Source organism: Panulirus ornatus, chromosome 9, assembly GCF_036320965.1.
Source record: "Panulirus ornatus isolate Po-2019 chromosome 9, ASM3632096v1, whole genome shotgun sequence".
Lineage (NCBI taxonomy): Eukaryota > Metazoa > Arthropoda > Malacostraca > Decapoda > Palinuridae > Panulirus > Panulirus ornatus.
The window spans coordinates 10,334,040-10,361,775 of NC_092232.1; the positions used below are offsets into that span (position 1 = coordinate 10,334,040).

Sequence of the window (27,736 nt, forward strand, 5' to 3'; positions counted from 1 at the left end):
ATATGTATATATACCAAAACTTTCTAGCCATAGATAGGAAGGCATTTTAAAATTTTAGTGCTTGAATATTAAGCATGATTTCATATCTCAATTAGTTACTAAGTATTTTTACAACTCTTAAGAAAGAAATCTCTCATGCGTCTGTTTCGAGTTTCTTGACTATATGTATGTGTGTACAAAACACATACAGTTATTAGTAAGAAAATTCAACATAGTCCATTGATTTGTCTTGATGTCTCGTGAATCTGCACATAGTTAATGCATGGTTATAGAGTTATCTTTCAACACCAAAAGTGTTTTTTTTTTGTTTTTTTTTGGTTGGTGGTTATAATTTAACGTTTTTTTTTAGTTCTTGGTTATGAATTAACGTTTTTTTTCGGTTGGTGGTTATAATTTAACGTTTTTTTTAAGTTCTTGGTTATGAATTAACGTGTTTTTTTTTTGGTTGGTGGTTATAATTTAACGTTTTTTTTTTTAGTTCTTGGTTATGAATAACGTTTTTTTTTGGTTGGTGGTTATAATTTAACGTTTTTTTTTAAGTTCTTGGTTATGAATTAACGTTTTTTTTTAGGTTGGTGGTTATAATTTAACGTTTTTTTTAGTTCTTGGTTATAAATGAACGTTTTTTTTTGGTTGGTGGTTATAATTTAACGTTTTTTTTTTAGTTCTTGGCTATGAATTAACGTTTTTTTTTTGGTTGGTGGTTATAATTTAACGTTTTTTTTAGCTCTTGGTTATGAATTAACGTTTTTTTTTGGTTGGTGGTTATGATTTAACGTTTTTTTTTTAGTTCTTGGTTATGAATAACGTTTTTTTTTTGTTGGTTATAATTTAACGTTTTTTTTAGTTCTTGGTTATGAATTAACGTTTTTTTTTTGGTTGGTGGTTATAATGTAACTTTTTTTAGTTGGTTATTTGAATGTTTTTTTTTTCTATTTTGGTGGTTATAATTTAACGACCTTAATGACGCTTGGCATTTGTGATAGGCCTTTAACTTTTTCCTTATATGATGACAGTTCTTCCTTTCTTAAGAGAGAAATTGCTTTTGACTTGAAAAACACCAGTTTTTCACACACCGCGATGATATCGCTACGCATCATCGGGTAGGCGACGACATTAATGGAATCACATACACGAAAGCAGTAACCTTTTGCTATAAAGGATTGACTTCATCACAAGATCTGCTACAGTATCACATGTGTATTTCACCGACATGACCGCAGTCCTCTTAAATTTTGTAGGTTTTTCGGTGTTATGCGGAGTTTAGGAATACTGATGAGGAGAGATTATTATTAGAAAGATGCATGGATGAGTGTTTTAGAATTGTATAGTCATGCAGGTGTGACGGATGATGGGTTGGTCAGTATATATATATATATATATATATATATATATATATATATATATATATATATATATATATATACATATATATATTCTTTCTTTCATACTATTCGCCATTTCCCGCGTTAGCAAGGTAGCGCTAAGAACAGAGGACTGGGCCTCTGAGGGAATATCCTCACCTGGCCTCATTCTCTGTTCCTTCTTTTGGAAAATTAAAAAAAACGAGAGGGGAGGATTTCCAGCCCCCCGCTCCCTCCCCTTTCAGTCGCCTTCTACGACACGCAGGGAATACGTGGGAAGTATTCTTTCTCCCCTATCCCCAGGGATAGTATATATATATATATATATATATATATATATATATATATATATATATATATATATATATGTATATATATATATATATATATATATATATATATATATATATATATATATATGAGAGAGAGAGAGAGAGAGAGAGAGAGAGTCCACCTCCATATTTTTTCAAAGGTGATACATGGTGGCCAGACTTTTTATGGATAAATGCATATGACGTTCTCAGGATGAATTTTCGGGTGTTTCTAACGGTTTCATAACCAGCGACCCGCCTCAGTGTGCCTCAGGCCTATATATTGTGGGACCGATGTTCTTTCTTTACTTACTCTTCCGGCCTGCCACTCCAGTTTGGACATTTCGCTTCTGGGCGCTGCATTTCTTTCACCATTTCTTCAATACGGTTGGTCCTTACTAAATCTGAGGAGGAGCAACTCAGAATTGACGCCTAGAACTTACAATCAAGGCTGCTGCTTCCTGCAGTACCTCATCAGTGACTCGCCTTATTCAGGGGCCCGTCAAGAACCTGTGGACCCAAAACCTGAACCTAGAATGCTTCAGGAACCTTGCCAACGCCATACCTAGACGTCTGGAGGTGATAAGGAAGGCCAAAGGAGAGATGAAAGAATAATAAGAAGCAAGTGGGACATCACCTTCGAAAATGTATAAGGAGGTGGACGAATTTTTTTGGTGGACTCTGTATTTGATTAGGATTGGGTATATATGAAGATGTCAGAGGAATGACTGGGGGCTGGGTACAATGGAAGCATTATGTGTATGGAGATGGCATAAATGAGACGATGGTCTCGCTTGCCAAATCAAAATGTTTGAAGTGAAAAAGTAAAAAGCACCTTTATAAGTGTGGAAGTCCATGTTTCACCTTAAACACACTGAGCATGGGTTGAGGATGTGTGGGAGGTGGGAGTTTAATTTCAGAGGCAGCGTGTACCTGATCCACCCCGTCAGATAGACGGTAGAGGTAATGATGATAGATAGATAGACGTTTCGTTCGATAAATCTGCAGATTCATATTCGTATACATATATAGATATAGACATAAACACATCCATATTAAGGTATATCTATACGCAAGTTAAATTACTCAACACTGACACGCACACATTTGTTCTTCAGCTCTTTGGGGTTAGGACATTAAATAGGGGGGGAAAAAACAATGACACATTCATTCATATTTTGACTCGGCCCTCTGTTTAAACATGGACCCCCATCATTTAGTTCTACTACCACATGGCTCGTTCTCCTTATATGGCTATCATGGCTTAACTTCACATCCACGCGTAGATCACATCTTGTGAACGGTTGACCGTGCATGGATCTCCTCCACCCCATGACATGAATCATCACTTGGACCTTTCTTTACCCATACAAACCTCGATGTCCCGTACCCATAGATGGATTCCCCATCATGTTAAATCTTCACCTATTTATTATCTTCCATTGCAACTTTTTTTTTTTTATTATACCTGTCATACCCACGCATGAATTTCCCATCAAGTAACCATTCATGATAAACATCTCGTGTCACACAAGCCATGTTTTCGTGACTGGAGTCTCAACCCTCACACACACACACACACACACACACACACACACACACACACACCGTCACACACCCGTCACAGCGATTGTTCCGTCACATCTCTACGTCGGAGTTCGAGGACAGAAGTCTTCGTCGAGGCTAGGTCGTAAGAGTAAAGACGAAAAACCATCTTGAAATAATTATTTGAGGCGTTGTAAAGTCTGCTGTTAAGAGAAAATAATATGCCTTATCACCTCCTGGCGTAGGAACTATACTTCTGAAGGGAGTTTCGTCCTCACCTCCCTCAGGAAATTCATCGTCGTTGAGATCTCATCCACAGGATCTCCGGGAACTTTAGCGCCGAAGGATTTTTCGTCCTCAACACCTCCAGGAACTTCGTCTTCATCTAACGTTCATCCACAAAATCTCCAGGAAGGATTTTTCGTCCTCAACACCTCCAGGAACTTCGTCCTCGTCTAACGTTCATCCACAAAATCTCCAGGAAGGATTTTCCGTCCTCATCACTTCCAGGAACTTCGTCTTCGTCTAACGTTCATCCACAAAATCTCCAGGAAGGATTTTTCGTCCTCAACACCTCCAGGAACTTCGTCTTCGTCTAACGTTCATCCACAAAATTTCCGGGAACATTATCGCCGAAGGATTTTCATCCAGAAGACCTCGAGAAACTCTATGATGGTGAGGACGGAGGCGCCCAGCAGGAGACCCAAAGTTCCTCCGATGTCGCAGAGGAGCGCAATGGCGTCATAAGCGATCTCCTCGGACACCTCGTCGTAAGTCAGATCCTGAGAGGTTGAACGGTAAAGATTATTAGCATGAGAGGCAACAGACGCAAGACAGTTGGAGCGATAGATTCAGAGAGAGAGAGAAAGAAAGAGATAGATAGATGGACTAAATAACTCTTTCGTGATTATCATTAATGCTCATTTCCAAAGACTAAAACTTGGATTGCAAGAAAATGTGAGTTCCTTTCACAGTTTGTAAATTTTGGAAGATATTTTTTATCTAAACAATTAGGAGAAAACATCTGGAAGTTGCATCAGAAAGTTATCAACCTGAAAATTACCGAAAATTGTGGTGTTTAAACGTAAAAAACAACTTAAAAGTCCCCAGCTGGAAAACAGTCTAAAAGATACCATTTATAAAACTTACAGAGTTATTACTTAGAAAACTTCCCTTGCATTCTTTTAGGAAAGAACCCTGGTCAAGTATCCTTTAAGTCATTAACTGGAAAACACTGAGAATCGCCATGTAGAGAGCGTCCTGGAAATCATCTCAAAGAAAAGAAGACAACCATCAAAGAAAACCATGAAATTCACCATCCAGAACAACGGTGGAATCCTCAGAAAATTGTGAATCACTAGAACACATCTGGATCGAATGGAATAGAGATTTCTCATTGGGAACCACAATTGACATCCTTTTGTCGGCAAGGAATAGCTTCAGCCACCGTAAACTACATCATGTTGTCGCCAAGGAAGAACTTCAGGAACGATAAACATTGTCTTGTTGCCAAGGAAGAATTTCAGAAACTAGAAACATCCTTTCCTCGCTAAGGAACAACCGCAGGCTGTGTGACGATGGAGGTTCTCAAATACGGTGCTGCTCCCATTTCTAATTTTTGCCTGTGAGTGCACGAATGTGTAGTTAAGACGCGCAAGTTGTCCTGTGATTTATTCAACCGGACGAACCGGCACCCACTCGCAACTTTGGTTAGCTGGACGAATATTTGAATCACATGGGAAAGAATACGTTTCTGGCAGCGTCTCAGGCAAATTCTCCAGCTAACCTGATCATTGTGACTGTCAACAACTTATCAGATTTGCAGAACCGAAGAAGAGTATTTACGAAGTCGCTACTGGAGCTCTTTGTGGATACTGATGAGTGATATACTTGCGAAACACAATTGACAGAGGAAAGATACACATTGAGACGTTAGCTATGCCATCTAAAGAGGTGCCAAAAGATATTTTAACAAACTGTGTTTATTCGCCAGTTTAGATATCTTGCAGAGTTGGAAGTAATAAACACCTTGAACGTAAAGACAGTTGCCACACAGTTTATATGGCCAAGAAAACAAAAAAGCATCAGGGTTATTAGTTGGAATAGTGCTAAATATAGTGTTTAATGGATATCCGTACACGCAATATGCAAATCAGTAACCAAAAGTGGAATTCTCTTAAGATTCTCCCCTCCTTCCCCAGCTGTTTTCTATGTCAGGTTAGGTTAGGGTTTTTACTCTAACCTAACAAAACCATACTTGATTTAGCCTAGCCTAGCTACTAACTAAACCAAAACTTGATTTAGCCGTACAACCCTAACAAAACCAAAAGTTAATTTAGCCTAGCCCTAGCATAGAATAGCATACGAAACTTAAAGGGAGGGATGCGAAACTTAATCCTCGAAAGACGTCTAGGAAAATGGACACATATTCTTTTTTTACCTGGAAAAAGACTCTCAACTTGGCTGGAGCATTCGAGGTCATGGCCGCCTCCGTGTACATGGAGTAGATGTCCTCGTTGCACTGCTTGAGGCAGTTACATTGGTGGTGGGACCACCCGCCATCAAAGAGCAGCTGGCGCTCTTTCTCCAACGACACCTTGTACTGTTTGGAGGTGTTGCAGAGTGTCCCGTTGAGCCCTGTCGAAAGGGAAAGAAACGTGACGTCAATTTAGTGTCCGGGAATTGTACATCCATAGTTGGTACAGTTACTGGAGGGCTCTTGTGGTGTGTGCAGACACGTATATATTGATCATCCCCCTAAGAATCTACGCTGTAGGTGAGTAAATTCTTCGTTGTGAGTGTGGAGGGAAAGCGTCATTCAAGACAGGGAGAGAGAAATGATTATGAGAAATAATTATTTGATCCATTCATGCCATATTTAAGATTATAAGGTTAAGATGGATAATAAAAGGACAGATTAAAGCAGACAGGTAGAACTCAGTGGCGAGATAAGGTTTGAATTGTGATAGTGACCAAAGACGAAACAGATAGACGCGCACCAACATGAGACTTAACATGTAGGAGCGAAAATGAGGTAGACAGAATATAAGGTACAGACCACCCAGCATAAACACAGTAACCACAGTAACCGAATACTTGGTAGAAACCACTCTGCTAAGTCGTAGGAGACCTAGCAAAGGCAGGAAAGTTGCAGGTAAGGTAAGGTAGGATGATATGCTAGGGTAAACAGAGAGCTAGACACACACAGACCATGACGTACCGTGCATGTAGGGCATGAGGCAGCGGGTCTCGTTGTAGAGGGCGTTGAGGAAGCAGCGGGAGATGCACTGTGAGGAGGAATAGGTCTGGTTTGTGACGCACGGCCTCCGGTGGGTCGGGATGGTTTTGAACTGTCGTCATGGGAGGGAGAGGCGTGCGTGGTAAGGCTGGCGTCATGGCTAATTAAGGTAGCTTTATTTAGGTCACCTGATGTTATCTTTGTTGCCTTGGATCAGGTACACGTTGATCACCCATTATTTTTGTTGTTGACTTAGAGACATAGGTCATTTAGGTTTAGCTTAGACAGAGTTAGCTTAATGTGATCGAAGTAGCTTTCTATATTTCCAGTGGTTATTATTAAAGATTGAAGTTCATCAAATCTTATTAATGTAAAATATACTGTTTCTCCTAAGATAAACATATACTTTGTTAACCCATTGTAGAGAGTACATGATATAAGGCGATGTATTTTGCTCACTCCACGATCTATGCTTGCCTCCACCTTTCCCTAGCTATATACCCTTCAGAAGCCATACTGGTAATAAGATTGCTTTGTCTGTATACAGTTGACAAATGAAGATATGTTATAATTCATAAAAAACGCCTTTGTTATTCACTTGCAGCGCCATTTGGTGTTAGCGCGAGCACTGTAATGACAGCCACTTAGTACAATGTACAGTTTTCTTGTCCTAAGCTTTGTATTTGAAAGTCCAAATCTCTTGGTATTTCCATTTTGTAAAATAATATGAAAGTAATTGACCTTTGTTGAATGTGGTATGAATTATGGTAGCTTGATTACTGTCGGTGATTAAAGAAAAAAATAACGTTTGCCATTGTAAGGTCTATAGACATGCAAATGTGCGCTGTTTACTCGCACTGTTGTACGATGTTCAGACGTACAGTTGTACAATAACCACATATGCTGTTGTGAAGGGAAAACAAATCACGCATATATATATATATATATATATATATATATATATATATATATATATATATATATATATATATATATATATGCATGCCCAGCACAAGCCAGAAGTACCCATTTATCGACCATGTTGTGTAAAGGATGTTTACCAAGCCTCAGGATTCGAAGTCGGCTAGTCTGTGCGTGACAGACAACAACGCCAACCACTACCCCACCGAAACTTAGTATCATTGTTCAGTATTCATACATGATAATTGAGAGCATTTACACACGGTACTCTGAGGTAATCACACGGGTATATTTGTAGCCATTCACTCTTGACGTTATGTAATATATCTTACATGTGACGTTATATAATATATCTTTGTTAAAACAAGGGGTATGGTCGTGCTGAATTAACTGCAGGTGTAAAATATTCATCCCCCGCTGTTCATGACCTATATTCAGCCATGCCGTCATAATTCATTTAAGACAATAATTTCATAAGTTATGATGATCATACCAGCACTGCCAGAAGCTGAAAAATTTAGAGTTTCTTTCAAACCGAAACGATAATTTTTTTTTTTTGTGACAGTTTCACGGAGAAAGCCTAACTCACACATAGACTAACAACGGTCATTCATTATTACGACTTCTATCTTTATAGGCTGTTTCAAAATACGTAGTTCATCAATGGTTATAATGCTTAATCATTTTCTTATCAGTGAAATCAGATTACAGCAGTTTTATTCGTCTGAGAACACGAAATCAAGCGTCGCCTACCAAAAGAAAATGGAGGGAAATTTGAGCTTAATTTCATTCAGATTATTTCAGTAATTTGTAATTATTAGAATGTCTTTTTTTTTTTTTCGCAAGACAGCGATTGGATGACCTTCAGGTTGCTCTAGAACCGTGATTTTACGCTGCCCTAGACCGTATTTCCACTTGTACCCGGAGAGTCTACCCCTGTTCGAAGCTGCCGTACAAACATGAATTTACCGTTGTAAAGTAAAATCCAGCGCACCTCTCTGACTGCTACCCTGACGTCTTTGCCCCACCCTCTCTCGAGGGTGGTGCCGTGTGTCCTTAAGTCAATCACGGGGTCGTCCCGGGGGTCGTGGATGAGGATCTTGAAGCCGCTGTCGTGGTTGTAGACCTCGGCCTCCGTGTCTTCCAGCAGGAGGTACATGTTGTTGAAGATGCCGGATGTCGCCACTGGGTCGCCTTGGGAGACGTCATGTGTGTCATCTTTATATATATATATATATATATATATATATATATATATATATATATATATATATATATATATATATACAATTACAGGTGCACTGCTGTATTTTGACCAGTCCTCTCCTGCTTCTCCTTTGTCCGACATCTTATTGAAATCAGCAAATTTGAATGAATGTAAACCATAATTTATTTTTAGGTCTTTCGTTTCATTTGATGATGAATTATGTAGAAGAGCAAGTCAAACGGTATCACCGTAAAAAAGGCTTTTGATATTCTAAAAAAGAAAATGAATAAATGCTGGGCCAATTTCAGCATATTGTGGAGAACATTGAAATTCTGAGCATGAGCATCCATCTATTTTGCAGATTTTGATACTGTGTCATGGTGCATTATGGTTCTAATTAGAATAATTCATTTACTAAAATCTTATTTTTATGCAAGGAATTTTCCCATGGAACTGTGAAAGTGATGGAATTTTGTACTTACAAGAGTTGGTTCCTGACGAACATCATGGTAGCGTTGGTTAGGTCGGACACTGTGGATGGGTTAGGTAGTTTGAATGTATGCGATTGTGTGGATGGGTCGCGTAGTTTGAATGTGTCACGTAGTGTGGAAGAGAGTGTCGGGTCACGTGCAGATGAGTCGGCCGAGCCACTCGTGTGGATGGGTCAGGTAGTGTACACAGATGAGTCGTGTGGTGTGGATGGGTCAGGTAGTGTACACAGATGAGTCGTGTGGTGTGGATGGGTCAGGTAGTGTACACAGATGGGTCGTGTGGTGTGGATGGGTCAGGTAGTGTACACAGATGAGTCGTGTGGTGTGGATGGGTCAGGTAGTGTACACAGATGAGTCGTGTGGTGTGGATGGGTCAGGTAGTGTACACAGATGAGTCGTGTGGTGTGGATGGGTCAGGGTAGTGTACACAGATGAGTCGTGTGGTGTGGATGGGTCAGGTAGTGTACACAGATGAGTCGTGTGGTGTGGATGGGTCAGGTAGTGTACACAGATGAGTCGTGTGGTGTGGATGGGTCAGGGTAGTGTACACAGATGAGTCGTGTGGTGTGGATGGGTCAGGGTAGTGTACACAGATGAGTCGTGTGGTGTGGATGGGTCAGGTAGTGTACACAGATGAGTCGTGTGGTGTGGATGGGTCAGGGTAGTGTACACAGACGAGTCGTGTGGTGTGGATGGGTCAGGTAGTGTACACAGATGAGTCGTGTGGTGTGGATGGGTCAGGTAGTGTACACAGATGGGTCGTGTGGTGTGGATGGGTCAGGTAGTGTACGCAGATGAGTCGTGTGGTGTGGATGGGTCAGGGAAGTGTACACAGATGAGTCGTGTGGTGTGGATGGGTCAGGGTAGTGTACACAGATGAGTCGTGTGGTGTGGATGGGTCAGGGTAGTGTACACAGATGAGTCGTGTGGTGTGGATGGGTCAGGGTAGTGTACACAGATGAGTCGTGTGGTGTGGATGGGTCAGGGTAGTGTACACAGATGAGTCGTGTGGTGTGGATGGGTCAGGGTAGTGTACACAGATGAGTCGTGTGGTGTGGATGGGTCAGGGTAGTGTACACAGATGAGTCGTGTGGTGTGGATGGGTCAGGTAGTGTACACAGATGAGTCGTGTGGTGTGGATGGGTCAGGTAGTGTACGCAGATGAGTCGTGTGGTGTGGATGGGTCAGGGTAGTGTACACAGATGAGTCGTGCGGTGTGGAGGATGGATCAGGTACTCACGGACGCGGTACTGGTAGCAGACGCCGAGGACTGTGTGGATGGTCCTCCAGTCTCCCACAGTCTCACAGCGACGACCTCGCATGAACCAACACTGGAGAGATACATAGCACGCGTCATCCCTGACATAGTCATGGACACAGACGAGTGTGTCTAGGAGACATACAGAGTATACTTATGTCTTTGTGGAGCATATGCCAATATGCCATTTCCTATGCAAGGATACGTGATAGAGATTTATGAAAAAACATGGATCATGTGTCAGGGTTTTTTTTTTCCATGCAAAATGCATAAATGTGTCACTATTCGTGAGGATACATGGACTGTGGATGAATGTTGTTGTGAAGGATCTGAAGACATACAGTAATCCCCCTTGAATACTGTGTTACGTACCGTCGTGCTCAAGGGTCGTACCCTCGTTGTACTCTTAAGGTTGTACTACCGTCGTACTCTAGGGTCGTACCGTCATGCTCTAACGTAGACCAGGCCTTTGGTGTAGCACGACTGGGCAGGATAGCGCCTAGGAATACTAATTAATGTAAGTGTTTGTTGAAAACCTAAGTAACTTAACCTGACCCTACTAGCGCTGGTGTTGGCGGAGGTGGTGTTAACGAGCAACCCCTCGCTCTCTGGGTGATCATTATGTTATTTTCACCATGGAAATTGAAGGGAACAATTGCTTCCGATCATGTACATAATTTACGTATGTTTTGTAATTTATCTGTTTGTCTGACCTATTTATTTTTTTTTTCGCCCAGTGTCTATTGCCAGTAAGGATACAATACTCTGGGCAGGACCGCTGGTCGATAAGTGTGTGTATATTGTTCTTATGTCTGGGAGTAAGTGTTCAGTGTCTTCGCTGTGGAAGTCGTATCTCGGGAAGGAGGAACTTATGGTATCTTGAATCACAAATCCACCATTACTTTTTTCACTCTAAAGAGACATTAAAGAACCCACACCGTACCTAGTATATATCGTACTTGATCGCTGTGTCCCGCTTTAGCGAGATAGCGCCAGGAACAAAAGAAGGAAGGCCGCATTCGTGCACATCCATTCTCTAGCTGTCATGTGCATTGCACGGAAATCATTGGACCCTGTCCACAACCAAGCACTGCAGACCTTTCCATGGTTTGCCCCATTGACAACAGCACGTCGACAACTGTAAGCCAGATCGTTCCGATTCACAATATGCCGTACACGCTTTCCACCCTCCTGCATGTTCACTGAGGCCCCGATCGCTCCAAATATCTTCACTCCATGCATCCATCTCCAATTTAGGGGTCCCGGTTCTTGTTCGCTACATTTCTGACACGTACATCCTCTTTGTCGATATCTCCTCACTCGTTCTCTCCATATGCCCAAACCATTTCAGCAGACCTTCAGCTCTTCATTTTTATTTTTCAAACTCACTTTTTATTGCCACACTTCTCTCCTACCCTTTTATTATTTACTCGTTTAATCCGCCTCATAGCACATATTGCCCTCAGAGATTTAATTTCCAACGCTTCCATCCTCGATCGCACAGCCTCGCATCCATGTAATGTTGTCGGGACTACTATACCCTCAAACATACCTATTTTTGCTTTCCCAGATAACGACTATCCTTTCGCACATTCTTCAGTGCTCTCATAACCTTCGCTCCCTCACCCGCCGTATGACTCATCGCTTGCATGGTTCCATTTGCTGCCATGTCCACTCCCGTTTGCCAAGCTATCTTCAGTTACATTCAGCATTCCTTCAAAATACTCGCTTCATCTCACTTCTCTCTCTTTGCCCCCTTTCACTGATGTTCCTATTTTCTCTCTTGTTTTCACGTTATTAACCTCTTTCCAAAACATTTATCTCCTTAATTGATGCATGTTCGCTCCAACTCTCTTTTGCCCACTTTTTCAGCTACTACATCTTTCTCTTGACCTCCTGCCGCTTTCTCTTATACATCTTCCTAATCATTTGCATTCCTTCCCTGTAAGTACCGCCCAAACGCACATTTTAGCTCTTTCGCTCGCAACTTTACTTCTTCATCCCACCACTCACTACCCTTTCTAATCTGCCCACCTCCCTCCTTGCGCATGCCACGTGCATCTCTCACACATGCCACCATTGCTTCCCTAAATACCTCTTATGCTTCACCCACTCCCATCGTTTGCCATTCTCCACTCAGTCTCTCCGGTTACTTCTTCACACAAGTCTCTTTTCCAAAATCGCTCACTCTCACCACCCTCTTCTCACCGGTGTTGTTAACTCTTTTGAAACCGAAACCTTTATGAAAATTCACTCTCATCTCCACAAAGATAGTGGTCAGACATCCCACCAGATGCTCTTCTCAGCACATTTACATGCAGAGGTCTCTCTTTTACACGCTTATCAATTGATATGTCATTCAGTACTGAATGCCCTCTGACCATCTTTCCTATTAACATACAACTCCACAAGCTGTCACCATTTCCATTCATAGTACTGAATACCCCATGTACCCCTCAGTTATATCCTCAACTGCTGTATTACTCATATTTCCATGCAAATTACCCATAACTCATACTCGGTCTCTTGCATCAAAACTACTGGTACACTCACTCAGCTGCTCCCAAAACACTTGCCTCGTGTTTTTTCTTCTCATGGTTAAGTGCATAAGCACTAATGATCACCAGTCTATCGCCATACACCCTTTCACACACTCCCACAACCTCCTCTTCAGGAGTAGTGCTGCTCTTTCCTTTTCTCGTTTCCTCTCATCATCCCCTGACTTTACTCTTAAGACATTTCAAAACCATTCTTCCCCTTTACCCTTAAGCTTTGTTTCACTCGGAGCCTGAACATCCAGGTTTCTTTCCTCAAACATACTACTTATCTCTCTCTCTTCTCATCGTGGTTACATCCACATACGTTCAGACACCCCAGCCAGAGCTTTCGAGGAGGATGAGCACTCCCTGCTTGGCTTCTTCTGTTTCATCATTTGAAAAGTGAAATACAAGAAGGGGAGGATTTTCAGCCCCCCCGCTTCCGCCTTTCCTTAGTGGCCCTTTGCACTAACCAGGTAATACCCTGGGAATATAAATGTATATATGTATATACATACCCTGGGGATATACATGTACATATGTATATACACACACAACAATAAACTTATTACCTCTATCATCACCATCCCAATAAACACCACACACACCCCTCCCCCCAAACCGCCTCCAATACTTCCAACTCTATTATCCCCCCCCCCACACCAACCGCCTCCAATACCCCCTCTCCACACACACCCCACTCCACTAACCCCCCCCCTTACCGAATTAACAAATGCTGACATACGCCAGCACTATGTTTGGTTGGGCGGGGCCAGGCGGCCTCACCTGACCGAGAATTATATAATTAGTGTAACGCGGTTGGTGTTCAATGTTGGCTGGAGGCGCGGAGGGACGACGGACGGGCGACCGACCGCCAAAACCTTCGAGAACCCAGCCTTTACCAAGTGACCCTCTGGCTCCTCTCGGTAACTTGACCTGACCCCGCCCCGCCCTGCCCCGCCCCCACGCCACAGCCTAATTTTTTTTTTAATCGCCCCCCCCCCCTTTTTACTAGACCGACCCCCCTCTCCCATCCCCTCTCCCCCTAAACCCTATCTGAACTGACTTGAACTTCCCCTTCCCCTGCCGAGACACTGGTTTAATCATCCTGCCGCCCCTGCCGAGACACTGGTTTAATCATCCTGCCGCCCCTGCCGAGACACTGGTTTAATCATCCAGCCGCCCCTGCCGAGACACTGGTTTAATCATCCAGCCCCCCTGCCGAGACACTGGTTTAATCATCCAGCCCCCCTGCCGAGACACTGGTTTAATCATCCAGCCGCCCCTGCCGAGACACTGGTTTAATCATCCAGCCCACCTGCCGAGACACTGGTTTAATCATCCAGCCCCCTGCCGAGACACTGGTTTAATCATCCAGCCTCCTGCCGAGACACTGGTTTAATCATCCAACCTCCTGCCGAGACACTGGTTTAATCATCCAGCCCCCCTGCCGAGACACTGGTTTAATCATCCAGCCCCCCTGCCGAGACACTGGTTTAATCATCCAGCCCCCCTGCTGAGACACTGGTTTAATCATCCAGCCCCCCTGCCGAGACACTGGTTTAATCATCCACCCCCCTGCCGAGACACTGGTTTAATCATCCAGCCCCCCTGCCGAGACACTGGTTTAATCATCCAGTGGCATATGGTAGTCTCGGCTTACCCTAGTGGCCCAGAACATGTGTGGCTTTTAACCCCAGAAAGTAGGGCGATCTTCGAAGACCACCTTCGCTGACCCTTGTCTTGAACCCCCTCATGATGACCTGGCCTGACCTTTCGATCTCTCTAGGAGCTTAGGGCTAGTCTGACCTCCATCCCGGATGACGTTGCTTGACGTCATGACCCATCCGCCCTCGTCATGTATGACCCCTCATTGCTGGAGTGATGGTGGTTTATCTTAAGGTTAAACCCTTAAAGCTGGAGTGATGGTGGTTTATCTTAGGGCTAAACCCTTGTGCTGTAGTGATGGTGGTTTATCTTAGGGTTAAACCCTCAGTGCTGTAGCGATGGTGGTTTATCTTAGGGTTAAACCCTCAATGCTGTAGTGATGGTGGTTTATCTTAGGGTTAAACCCTCAGTGCTGTAGTGATGGTGGTTTATCTTAGGGCTAAAACCCTCAGTGCTGTAGCGATGGTGGTTTATCTTAGGGTTAAACCCTCATTGCTGTAGCGATGGTATCTTAGGGTTAAACCCTCAGTGCTGTGGTGATGGTGGTTTATCTTAGGGTTAAACACTCAGTGCTGGAGTGATGGTGGTTTATCTTAGGGTTAAACCCTCAGTGCTGTGGTGATGGTGGTTTATCTTAGGGTTAAACCCTCAGTGCTGTAGTGATGGTGGTTTATCTTAGGGTTAACCACTCAGTGCTGTAGTGATGGTGGTTTATCTTAGGGTTAAACCCTCAGTGCTGTAGTGATGGTGGTTTATCTTAGGGCTAAAACCCTCAGTGCTGTAGCGATGGTGGTTTATCTTAGGGTTAAACACTCAGTGCTGTAGTGATGGTGGTTTATCTTAGGGTTAAACCCTCAGTGCTGTAGTGATGGTGGTTTATCTTAGGGCTAAACCCTCTGTGCTGGAGTGATGGTGGTTTATCTTAGGGTTAAACCCTGAGTGCTGTAGTGGTGGTGGTTTATCTTAGGGTTAAACCCTCTGTGCTGGAGTGATGGTGGTTTATCTTCGTGTTCAATCATCGTTACTGAAATTATTGTGATTGATTTATGTGTTAAATCATCAGGACTGACGAGATGGTGGTTTATCGTAGGGTTAAACCTTTAGGGCAAGAGCGATGGTGGTTTATCATAGGTTAGACGTATTCATCTTCCCGTGTATAGGTGTATCCTGTAGACGTGCCCGTGTATAGGTATATCCTGTAGGTGTGGTGTGTATAGGTGTATCTTACAGACTTACCCGTGTATAGGTGTATCCTGTAGACGTGCCCGTGTATAGGTGTATCTTACAGACTTGCCCGTGTATAGGTGTATCCTGTAGACATGCCCGTGTATAGGTGTATCTTACGGACTTGCCAGTGTGTAGGTGTATCCTGTAGACGTGCCCGTGTATAGGTGTATCTTACAGACTTGCCCGTGTGTAGGTGTATCCTGTAGACGTGCCCGTGTATAGGTGTATCTTACAGACTTACCCGTGTATAGGTGTATCCTGTAGACGTGCCCGTGTATAGGTGTATCTTACAGACTTGCCCGTGTATAGGTGTATCCTGTAGACGTGCCCGTGTATAGGTGTATCTTACAGACTTGCCCGTGTATAGGTGTATCCTGTAGACATGCCCGTGTATAGGTGTATCTTACGGACTTGCCAGTGTGTAGGTGTATCCTGTAGACGTGCCCGTGTGTAGGTGTATCCTGTAGGTGTGGCGTGTATTGTACACAAGAGGAGTTTGGTGTGCACTGAGTCACTGTTAGAACCTGTTGGTCACGTACTCTACTTGCTAATTGTATTCTCCCTTGTTCTTCATTTTTGTAAGGTGTCTTTTTTTTCCCCCCTCACTGCATGTTTCATGTGATGAGAGAGTTAGGAGAGTCAGTTGGTGTGAGAGATTAACTTCAAACAACTTAGGGTATTCTATTTTTAAAGTGTAATGAGAAAGTGATTGTGTGTGTACGTGTGTGTGTGTGTGTGTGTGTGATTGTGTGTGTGTGTGTGTGATTGTGTGTGTACGTGTATATGTGTGTGTGTGTGTGTGTGTGTGTGTGTGTGGGTGTGTGTACGTGTGTGTGTGTGTACGTGTGTGTGTGTGTGTGTGTGTGTGTGTGTGTGTGTGTGTGTGTACGTGTGTGTATGTACGTGTGTGTGTGTGTGTGTGTCTGTATGTGTGTGTGTGTGTGTGTGTGTGTGTGTGTGTGTGTGTAATTACTCAACAGGTAATAAGTAATTACAGTCAGCGTCATGCTCAGGGATTGTACCTTCATACTAAAGGGGTTAAAAAAAACCTAGTGTGTGGCTCATGACTGTGTGTGTGTGTGTGTGTGTGTGTGTGTGTGTAAGTGTGTGTGTGGATGTGTGTTCCATAAGTGTACATCTATTCCTTCTAGGCAAATGATACCGATTATCCGAAACGAAAAATATCTAATGGGGCGGAGGGAAAAATTTGTGTGCTGCCGAATTTCAGACACGTCAACGTATTACAGTGAGCTAAGCCAAGGTAAAACGCCAACATGACACCAGTAATCGTTGTGTGTCGGACGGGCCAATGGCACTGGGGCCAATTACACTTCCGTCGTGTGATAATTACGACTTTATTCCCAGTAGTATAACGCTCTTCACATTATCGATAACAGCCACGGATCTGACGGTCTGATTGGGGGGGGGGGGGGGTCGGTCGTCCCTCGAATGGCATGAGTTAAGACAATTAGATCCTCATGTTTCACCCTGGCACCCCTCTGACTCCCCCACACCCCCAGCAACCCTCTGACACTCCCTCGAACACCCACTGGTTCCCTATCACCCTGTGTTACCCTCTGACACTCCACTGTGGCACCCTCTTTGTTTCCCGAGCACCCTTTCCTCATAACTGGACCTGTTGCCCCAAGTCGCTTACTCTTGTGCTCCTCCCAACCACTCGCACACCTTCCCCTGCAAACACCCACCGCACGCGGTGGAATAAGATAGTCTTTTCTGAACCCCTGGGCACCACTCGACTCCCTCTAGACATCCTTCTCAGAGCCTACCGAGGCAGTCTGGTATCCAGTGCTTCGTCTCGCCCTGTTGTCCGCTGTATCTTCCTGGTATCCACTATGTTTCCCTGGTACCTCCCATCTCATCCTGGTACTCCCTCTGGTAAGCGTGTGTCTCCTTAGATTCTTCCAAGTGGGGCATTCTATATATATATCCCTGTTTTCTTAACTCTCCATGGCATCCTTTATATCTCCCTGGTGCCCCTTGCCTCTCCCTAGCCATCCTTTAGATCTCCCTGGTGTCCCTTGTCTCTCCCTAGCCATCTTTATTATATTTTTTTGCTTCCTTTTCTCTCCCTGATATTTCATGTCCCACCCTGGTTTTTTTTTTATTATCTCTTTGGTATTCCCTGTCTCTTCTTGTCTCCTTCGGTACTCCATGTCTCTCCCTAGGACCTCTTTGAATCTTACTGATACTCCGTGTCTCCCTGATACCTCTCTCTCTCTCTCTCTCTCTCTCTCTCTCTCTCTCTCTCTCTCTCTCTCTCTCTCTCTCTCTCTCTCTCTCTCTCTCTCTCTCTCTCTCTCTCTCTCCTGGTATTCCATATATCTCTCTCCGATGTTCCCTTCTCACCCTGGTACCCGCTGTCTCTTCCTGGTACTTCACTTCTCCTCAGCACACCCCCTCTCTTTCTCCATGATATCCCATTGTCTCTCCCTAGCGCGCTCTCCGAGGTGTCAGACATCAGGTCTTCCAGCCTTGCTTCAGGGAGCTAATTTTAGATTCCTCTTCTCCCCTCCCTCAAAAAAGAGAGAGAGAAAAAAAATACGCTCTTCCTGCTGTCATTAATGAAATCTGTGGTAGGCCCATTTTTTTGGGGGGGGGAGCCTTTGCTTCTTTCCACGCCTACCTCCTCCTCTCACAACGCCCTCATTTTCTCCGCCTTGCTCCCCGCCGCCCATTTGAATGTTTTCAGCTGTTGCGCATGTTTATGGACTCCCGTGATGTGACGGTTAGCGTTCCGGACCGTGACGCATTCACAGCTCGCCCAGGAGTTGAGCGCCTTAGGATCGAAGACTGTTTGCGGCAGTCGATCTACAGTCAACTCCACCTGGCTCATGTTAGGCTCTGTATATATATATATATATATATATATATATATATCATACATATTCGCCATTTCCTTCGTTGGCGAGGTAGCGTTAAGAACAAAGGACTGAGCCTTAGAGGGAATATCCTCACTTGGCCCCCTCCTCTGTTCCCCTTTTTTTTTTGGAATATTAGAAACGAGAGGGAAGGATTTCCAGCGCCCCCTCCCCCACCCCCTTTAGTCGCCTTGTACGACAACTTCAATTGCCCGGCAGCGCCGTATCAGGCAACCTAAAACAAGAAATATGTCGTCTGTTCAGCGGACGGTTTGTAAGTGGGTGGGCAATAATCATCATCATCTAACGAGGAGGCAAACATCGGAGAATTCCTGAAAAATTGGACGCATTTGAACGTAATGGTCTTGTGTGGTCGTACGATGTATATAACTCACTGGCTGGGCGAACTGGAAGGCGTCCGTTTCTTCCAGGTCCGTCCTAAGATCAGGCGTAGGTCTGCCATGAAGGGATGTATTTTCCAGGAACGAAAGACAGCCCCCTCCTTTTAAGACACTCCCCTCCCCCCTTTTTTCCCCCTCCCTCCCTCTCTGAAGTACGACGGTACGACTCATGTCCGTATCGCAAGGGTCGTACCGTCATGCTCTGGTGGTTGGAAGCAGTGGATTGCTCTCAGTACAACGCGTCTTTAAGTACACGTTCATATGCGTACGTCTTCTTGTCCTTCACGTATGTCTGTCATGTTCCTGATAAACAACCCATTTGCATTAAAGTGTTTTTCATATATATATATATATATATATATATATATATATATATATATATATATATATATCTTTCTTTCAAACTATTCGCCATTTCCCGCGTTAGCGAGGTAGCGTTAGGAACAGAGGACTGGGCCTTTTTTGGAATATCCTCACCTGGCCCCCTCTGTTCCTTCTTTTGGAAAATTAAAAAAAAAACGAGAGGGGAGGATTTCCAGCCATATATATATATATATATATATATATATATATATATATATATATATATATATATATATATATATATATATATATATATTATTATTATTATATATATTTTATTATTTTGCTTTTTTCGCTGTCTCCCGCGTTTGCGAGGTAGCGCAAGGAAACAGACGAAAGAAATCGCCCAACCCACCCCCATACACATGTATATAGATACACGTCCACACCCGCAAATATACATACCTATACATCTCAATGTACACATATATATACACACACAGACATACATATATACCCATGCACACAATTCACACTGTCTGCCTTTATTCATTCCCATCGCCACCCCGCCACACACACACACACACACACACACATATATATATATATATATATATATATATATATATATATATATATATATATATATATATATATATATATATATATATATTTCCACGGGGAAATGGAACACGATAAGTCCCCAAGTGCACTTTCGTGTAATAATCACATCATCAGGGGAGACACAAGAGAGAAATAAGTCAGTGGATATACAACGAAGAGACGTAGCTAGGACGCCATTTGGTAAACATGACGACCTTGGCTCTGTTTGTGTAGGTTACACTGCGATGAAAGGTCACCTATGGCGGGGTTGTATCACCATCAACGAACGAAAAACTAAAAATCTCGTCGAGGTACTCTTACTCCTAAGGAGACCGTCATTTCCCCGCTACTGACTTGTAGCGCAGCCTTGAAGCTGCAAGGGGCCTGGCAGAAACGGTGATTGGGCTGTGCAATTAATTATATACCACAGCCGTGGCTGCCTCCTAGTGCAAACACTCACTCAGCCGTCCATTACCGGACCTGGCGCCATTTCGCTGCAGTTTGTAAACATTGGCTCAAGCAGGGTGTCGCGAGCCGCTTGATAAAACAGCTTGGTATGTGTGGACGTTGATGTCAAGGCTCCAGGGGGAGGACATTTGGGAAAATCTGTTGTGAAGGTGTTTGTGGTAAAATTCATTCGCTGTTACCCAAACCTCAGAGAAGGCTCCAGGGGGAGGACATTTGGGAAAATCTGTTGTGAAGGTGTTTGTGGTAAAATGCATTCGCTGTTACCCAAACCTCAGAGGCGGAGATGGCACAGAATCTATTTTGAGGGTGTGTCCGTTCGTCTCTTCATCCATGTTAGATACAATAGATGGATGGTAAAAGTGGGTGGAAAAATTGGCGAAGACGAAGCCTAGCCAGAGTTGGAGTGGGTGTAAAGATTCGCCAAGACGTACGTAGCCTAGCAGGAGTTAGGTTGAGTGTAAAAATTGGCGAAGACGAAGCCTAGCCGGAGTTAGTCATGACAAGCTCGTTCTCGGATGTGCCAATACTGTCACAGGTCGGATACGTGTGCTCGGGATTTCACTGCTGGCTCAGATCGGCCTGTGTGTAACCGTAGTGTCTTGGTGTCTATTTTGGGTGGATGTGTCTTGTGTGAATTGTTTGCGGGACAGGTAGATATAGATCGATGGATGGATAGATAGATAAATAAGATTACTTTGTATTCTTTTTTTTTTTTTTTTTTTTTTTTTTGGTTGACCATTGTCTGAGAGAGCTTTCAGGGACTTTTGTACCTCTACGAAAATGTTGGATGGACGACCTCGCTTACTTTCCTTTTCTTACTCTAAAAATCCTGATGGGAAAGAACGCCCTCACGGCTTATTTTTAGGAAGTCGTCCACCAGTGACGGCAAAAGGAATATGCGGGGCCTTAGGCCAGAACCTTGCTTGTGTGGGCTCCATACTACAGGTGGGGTTGTCATAAGGGTGTGACATGTTATATGGGGTTATTACTGAACGTGAAACGATCAAGTTGGTTCTTTCGTATCTTTTAGCGAACAGAAGAGATTTTTTAACACCAATATATATATATATATATATATATATATATATATATATATATATATATATATATATATATAAGATACAGTGTTACAGCTTTCCTTCAATTTGAAAAACTTATGTAAGTATACGTTACCGATTATTTGAAATGTAATATTTCCATGAAAAGCTTAGTCATTTTTTTTTAAACACCCTCATAAGACTGGTAAAGTCTTTCTGAACCATCCTGTATGTGGTTGCTGTCATTGAGACTGAACTAACCACCAATCTCTCTCTCTCTCTCTCTCTCTCTCTCTCTCTCTCTCTCTCTCTCTCTCTCTCTCTCTCTCTCTCTCTCTCTCTCTCTCCATCCATCCTTCTCTCTCATACCTAATTGTATTTGAGATACATGCATAGATGTAATGAAAATGTCCTAGATATTTCAAACTGTATCCTATAATTTCACTAGAGGTAGAGTGCTGTTGTTAATGAAGTTAGTTAATTACAAACGAACATTCGATATTGATATGAGAGGGGCACCCGTGTTAGTTGATGAAGTGATATGATTAAGTGATTATTTTTTTTTAATGAATAATACAGGAAATTGTGTGGTACCGGTGGGAGCTAAGGCGGCCTCTTATTTCATGGTTGGTCGTCCACCAACAACACACCACCTCACCATACTAGTAACCTGGTCGTCCACCAACAGCACACTACCTCACCATACTGCCAGGTCGTCCACCAACAGCACACTACCTCACCATACTGCCAGGTCGTCCACCAACAAAACACTACCTCACCATACTGCCAGGTCGTCCACCAACAATACACCACCTCACCATACTGTCAGGTCGTCCACCAACAACACCACCTCACCATACTACCAGGTCGTCCACCAATTACACACCACCTCACCATACTACCTGGTCGTCCACCAACAATACACCACCTCACCATACTACCAGGTCGTCCACCAATTACACACCACCTCACCATACTACCTGGTCGTCAACCAACAATACACCACCTCACCATACTACCTGGTCGTCCACCAACAATACACCACCTCACCATACTACCAGGTCGTCCACCAATTACACACCACCTCACCATACTGCCTCATCGTCCACCAACACCACCACCTCACCATACTGCCTGGTCGTCAACCAACAACACACTACCCCACCATACTACTTGGTCGTCCACCAACACCACCACCTCACCATACTACCTGGTCGTCCACCTACGCCTCACCACACTACCAGTTCGTCTACCAACAACACGTTGTCACTTACCATGCGAAACATCTCGTACCCAAGAACACCATGAACGTTCGATTATGAAGAACGCCATGCAATGCCAGAAGTTCGCCCTTGTCAGGCGTCGTAATAGCCCCTTGTCAGCCTTCGTAACAGCACCTTGTCAGCCGTTGTAACGACCCCTTGTCAACAGTCGTAACTTTTCTTTCTTTTTTTTTCGCCAGTATACAAATTGATGGTTAACCTAGATCTCGTTTTCTTGGGGGAATGTACAGACAAGCCACTCGAACCCACCTCTTTGACCATGAGTTGTTGCTGGTGTTTCGTGAACTCCCACAGGTAGCTGGCGTTCATGCCCGGGGTGTCCAGCAGGTCTGGCAGGTCCCACGAGCGGATGAGGGAGTCGTTGGTCACCTCCAGGGCCTCGGCTCGATCCTGCTGCAGGATGCTGACCGCCGTCATGTTAAAGCGGTTCTTGTTGCAGAAGGAGACGATGGGAAACTGCCGGCGGATAGCTTTTGTGATGATCTTTTATTGACTGCATATGGAGGCTGAGGTTCAGGACTGAGTGCCAGGGACACATATTAAGAAAGGATGTTAAGACATGTGAAGCTATATATATATATATATATATATATATATATATATATATATATATATATATATATATATATATATATATATGGCCTTGAGGGGAAAAAAAGTTCAAAAGTTCTTGTTTGCGTTGATGTCAAAGAAAATGAAATTCCACGTCTGTTGAACCTGTGTGTAAAAGCAGAGTTTTATTCTTTTACTATTGATAATTGAAACTTTGCACCTGTGAAATCTTAAGAGAAGCACACGTGTCAAGATTCAGGGGCATTGTGCATTTGTGAGACGTAAATGAAACTACGTTTCTTAAGTATATAACTACACCTGTTTAACGTGAATGAAAGGTTCGCCCTTAAAGAGGGGAAACTTCATTCTTGAAGTCCATCCTTTGCCCGAGGCTTGTCTTCAACATCCTCAACCACCACGTCTTCCTCCTCACAGTGGCTGTCCCTCCAGTGTCAGTAGTCTCCAAAACCCTCCAAAAACAAGTCATTTCAGTCCCCTCCTATCCATCTTCCTCGACCTAAACCTAGGATACAGGATCAGATGTCCAGCTAAAACGATGGCTGGTGTTCTGGTGTTGGGTTGAGTCCTCAGGTCTTGAAATCGGCCATGGCGACTACATGGAGACATGGGAAGAAAAGGGACCAAATACGTATATATCCTGGGTCATGTTTAGACTCCGGCGACGCTGGTTTGAAGGTCGTGATCACCTTGGCGATAAGACGGAGTGGTGGTGGTGGTGGGCATGTGTATGGGCCGCCCGTGGGTGGGCGATTGGTAATGGGTGGGCCGTGGTGGGTGTATGTACAGGTGCTCCTGACGGGTGCCGTGGGTGGCGGAGGGAAGGTTGTGATTGTGTGGTGTTTGTCACAACGGTATCAAGAAGTAACTAACTTCTTCCGGGTTTCAGGTGTTACTCAAGGTGTAGGTAGTGTGTACAGGTATATCTTGTGGATACCCCCTGTGCTATACATCGAGTTTCTCCTTTGCTGTACACCTCGAGTTGCCCCTGTGCTATGCACCTTGAGCTGCCTCTGTGCTATACACCTTCAGCTGCTCCTGTGCTGTACACCTTCAGCTGCTCCTGTGTTGTACACCTTGAGTTGCCCCTGTGCTATACACCGTGAGTTGCCTCTCTACTATACACCTTGAGCTGCCTCTGTGCTATACACATTGAGCTGCTCTTGTGCTATACACCTCTGCTATACACCTTTACTTGCTTCTGTGTTCCAGTGCTCCACATCTCGAGTTGTCCCGGTGATTCCTTTCCTTTGAAGGACTTAAGACGTCAGTGTAGCTTTGAGGCTTCAAATGCACAATGGAAAACTGCAACACTTTAGATACGATTGCATGTGGAAGTGGTGGAATATATATTTATGGATATATGGGAAAAGGGTCGAGGGTGTCGGAAAGGTGTTGGAAGTGAATAGGACCACGGTGGAAAAGGGAAGGATGTCTGTAAAGAGGATCAGGGAATGAAATAAGAAATGGGCAGAGCATCAGGAAGGTGAAATGTAAGGCCATGTCAGAGGGCGAGCGAGAAGTCAGTCATGGAAGTACAAGAGCGGAGAACCAGGGAGGATGGAAAAGTGGAGACTCGGGGAAAAATTGAAGAGTGAGGGATAGAGTGGACAGATGAGTGGAGGGCCAGAGAGGATGAGAGAGTGGAGGGATAGAGTGGACAGAGGAGTGGAGGGCCAGAGAGGATGAGAGAGTGGTGGGCCATAGAGCATGAGAGAGTGGTGGGCAAGGAAGGATGTAAGAAAAGAGGGCCAGAGAGGATTGAAGAGTGGAGGACCAGGGAAGTTGGAGGAATGGAGAGCCAGGGAGAATGGAAGAGTGGAGGACCATGGAGGATGATAAAGTGGAAGGCCAGGCAGGAGAGTAAGTAAGGATGCAAAGGTGGAGGGTCGCAGAGATTGAGAGTGGAGACCCGAAGGAGTGTAAGACACAAGTGTGGAGGGTCAGGGGTGTGGCAAATAAGGAAAATACAATATTACAGCGCCAAGGGGATAGGGAGGTATGTTCAGGATGGAGGAGTGGGAGGTGGGGGGATAGATAGCAGACAGAAAGAAGAAAAAACGAAGGATCTGGAAGATATCGAGTAGGGAGATTGCAATAGATAACATATAGGGTGAACACACGGGGAGAAGTACTCACCCTGGGGATCTGGTTCGTGGTAACGTATTCACCCTGAGTGGATCTGGTTCTTAGGAAGGTACTCACCCTTAGGGAATCTGGTTCGTGATAAGGTATTCACCCTGAGGATCTGGTTCGTGTTAAGGTACTCAACCTGAGGACCTGGTTCGTGGTAAGGTATTCACCCTGAGGGAGGTACTCACCCTGAGGACCTGGTCCATGGTGAGGTACTCACCCAGTAGCTCTGGTTCGTGATAACGTACTTACCCTGAGAGGATCTGGTTCGTGGTAAGGTACTCACCCTGTGGATCTGGTTCTTGGTAAGGTACTCACCCTGAGTGGATCTGGTTCATAGGGAGGTACTCACCCTGAATGGATCTGGTTCGTGGTAAGGTTTACTCACCCTGTGGATCTGGTTCATAGGGAGGTACTCAACCTGTGGATCTGGTTCATGGTAAGGTACTCACCCTGTGGATCTGGTTGATAGGGAGGTACTCACCCTGTGAATCTGGTCCGTGGTAAGATATACTCACCCTGAGGTGCTCTGGTTCGTAGGGAGGTACTCACTCTGTGGATCTGGTTCATAGGGAAGTACTCACCCTGTGGATCTGGTTCGTGGGGAGGTACTCACCCAGTGGATCTGGTTCATAGGGAGGTACTCACCCTGTGGATCTGGTTCGTAGGGAGGTACTCACCCTGTGGATCTGGTCCGTGGTAAAGGTATGCTCACCCTGAGGTGCTCTGGTTTCCCATGGGGACACTCACCCTGAGGGTCTGGTTCCTGGTGACGCGGACGTTGACGGTGACTGGGATGAGGAGGTAGTAGCTGACGCGGTCCCAGATCTGCGCGGTCATGAGGGCGGTGCAGGTGAGGAGGACGAGCGCCCACACCGCCCGCTGCCGCCGTGGACACGAACACCCACACACCCGGGACATGCCTGCTCTCCACACCCACCACCCGCGCCAAGACCCACAGTGGTGAACACATCGCATTACCATATTGCTTGTGAGAAGTGGACATTATTAACCTCACCTTACACACACACACACACACACACACACACACACACACACACACACAGACACACACACACAGACACACACACACAAAAGTTCCCCCTCCATATAAACCGAATTTTAGCCATAAATTCCTAAACCTGCAAGGAAATTTTTGAAGACTTTTTTTTTTCCGGAGAACCCGAAGCCCTACAGTGGATACGGGTGTGTGTGGAGAGGTTCTGGATGATGAGAAACTCTTGCTAAAGAGACATTGTCGAACTTTTTTGTTCTTTTTTGAAGTGGCTGACGACTAACCTGTCTTTCCTTTATTTTGATTAACGTTCGATGTCTTAGTAAGATCTCGGTTCAGTATACCAGAATATTTTGGGCTTAGAATCTTACGTTTATGGCGTTACTTTTAAGGTAGAAAATCCTGTGTGAAATGTATCGCCCAACAGTCTTTAACTTAAGGATATATATATATATATATATATATATATATATATATATATATATATATATATATATTTTATACTCTAGATTGGAACTTGTATCATCAGATACGTACCATCTGGACTGCTCTCGTGTACCGTCAGTGGTACACTTGGGAGCCACTGCTCCACCTGAGCAAAAAAAAAAAGACAGTTTTACGGTGCCTTTATGGAGTAGAGGTATTCCTTTAACTTCAAGGGTCACGTACCTGCGATGGAAATGTCGGCAAAGTTCCTTCCGGGGCGGGTGTCGTCTGCGTCACAGAGGTGGTGGTGCTGCTGGTGATGGCGGTCTACCGGGCCGATGGCGGCGGGTGGCTTCAACATCTCCCCTCCGTCAGGGTAGTCCCTCATCTCCATCCTCACGATCGCTCTCTTCCTTCACCCCCACGCTTGCCCCCTTCACACCTGCCGTTCCTTCCCTCGCTCCCACACTCCCCTCTTTCACGGCCACCTTCGCTTCCTTCAGTTCCACGCGCTCGCTAGCGCTCGCTCTCTCAACGCCCACAAATGGTTCCCCCTCCACCACCTCGCGTCTGAGACGAGGTCTTTGGTGTCCACCCTTGATTTCCTTCTTCGGCCACGCCCGCTGTCCCTCTTACCCACTCTCTCGGCGACGGCTTACTTCACTCCCGCGACAGATTCCTCCACAAGGACCTCCTGCAAGAATACAAGAAAAGAGTTTGAGAATGAAAATGGAAAATGCCGAGAAATATGGGGACGGCGTCTGATCCATACACACAGGGTATTGACTGAGACTTATGAACGCCAGCAGATTGCTCGCTGGTGTTCTACTTGTCCCTTGACTGTGGTTGGG

The 27,736-nt window shown here is 44.5% G+C and overlaps 1 protein-coding gene and 1 long non-coding RNA gene across 3 annotated transcripts in view; one reads left to right on the forward strand and one right to left on the reverse strand.

Annotated features, from left to right (window-relative positions):
• The window catches only part of LOC139750200 (uncharacterized), a 139,723-nt gene that overhangs the window by 68,772 nt on the left and 43,215 nt on the right, over positions 1-27,736 (forward strand). The window lies entirely within an intron of this gene.
• LOC139750090 (acid-sensing ion channel 1B-like) lies at positions 1,807-27,570 on the reverse strand. Its single transcript, XM_071664424.1, has 8 exons — positions 27,129-27,570; positions 26,195-26,367; positions 22,991-23,197; positions 10,318-10,408; positions 8,374-8,573; positions 6,441-6,570; positions 5,661-5,857; positions 1,807-4,002 (listed from the first exon to the last, which is right to left on the reverse strand). Exons 1-8 carry the CDS (start codon positions 27,277-27,279, stop codon positions 3,847-3,849), a joined length of 1,305 nt encoding a protein of 434 aa, XP_071520525.1. The 5' UTR covers positions 27,280-27,570; the 3' UTR covers positions 1,807-3,846.

Bases quoted from the DNA above. Each gene is read 5' to 3' on its own strand.
- LOC139750090 (XM_071664424.1), bottom strand. From the start codon at position 27,279: ATGGAGATGAGGGACTACCCTGACGGAGGGGAGATGTTGAAGCCACCC. The intron at 23,198-26,194 runs GTGAGTGTCCCC...ATCCGCCGGCAG, and splicing joins CCAGGAACCAGACCCTCAGG to TTTCCCATCGTCTCCTTCTG. The intron at 6,571-8,373 runs GTGCGCTGGATT...CCATGACGACAG, and splicing joins TCAGGGTAGCAGTCAGAGAG to TTCAAAACCATCCCGACCCA.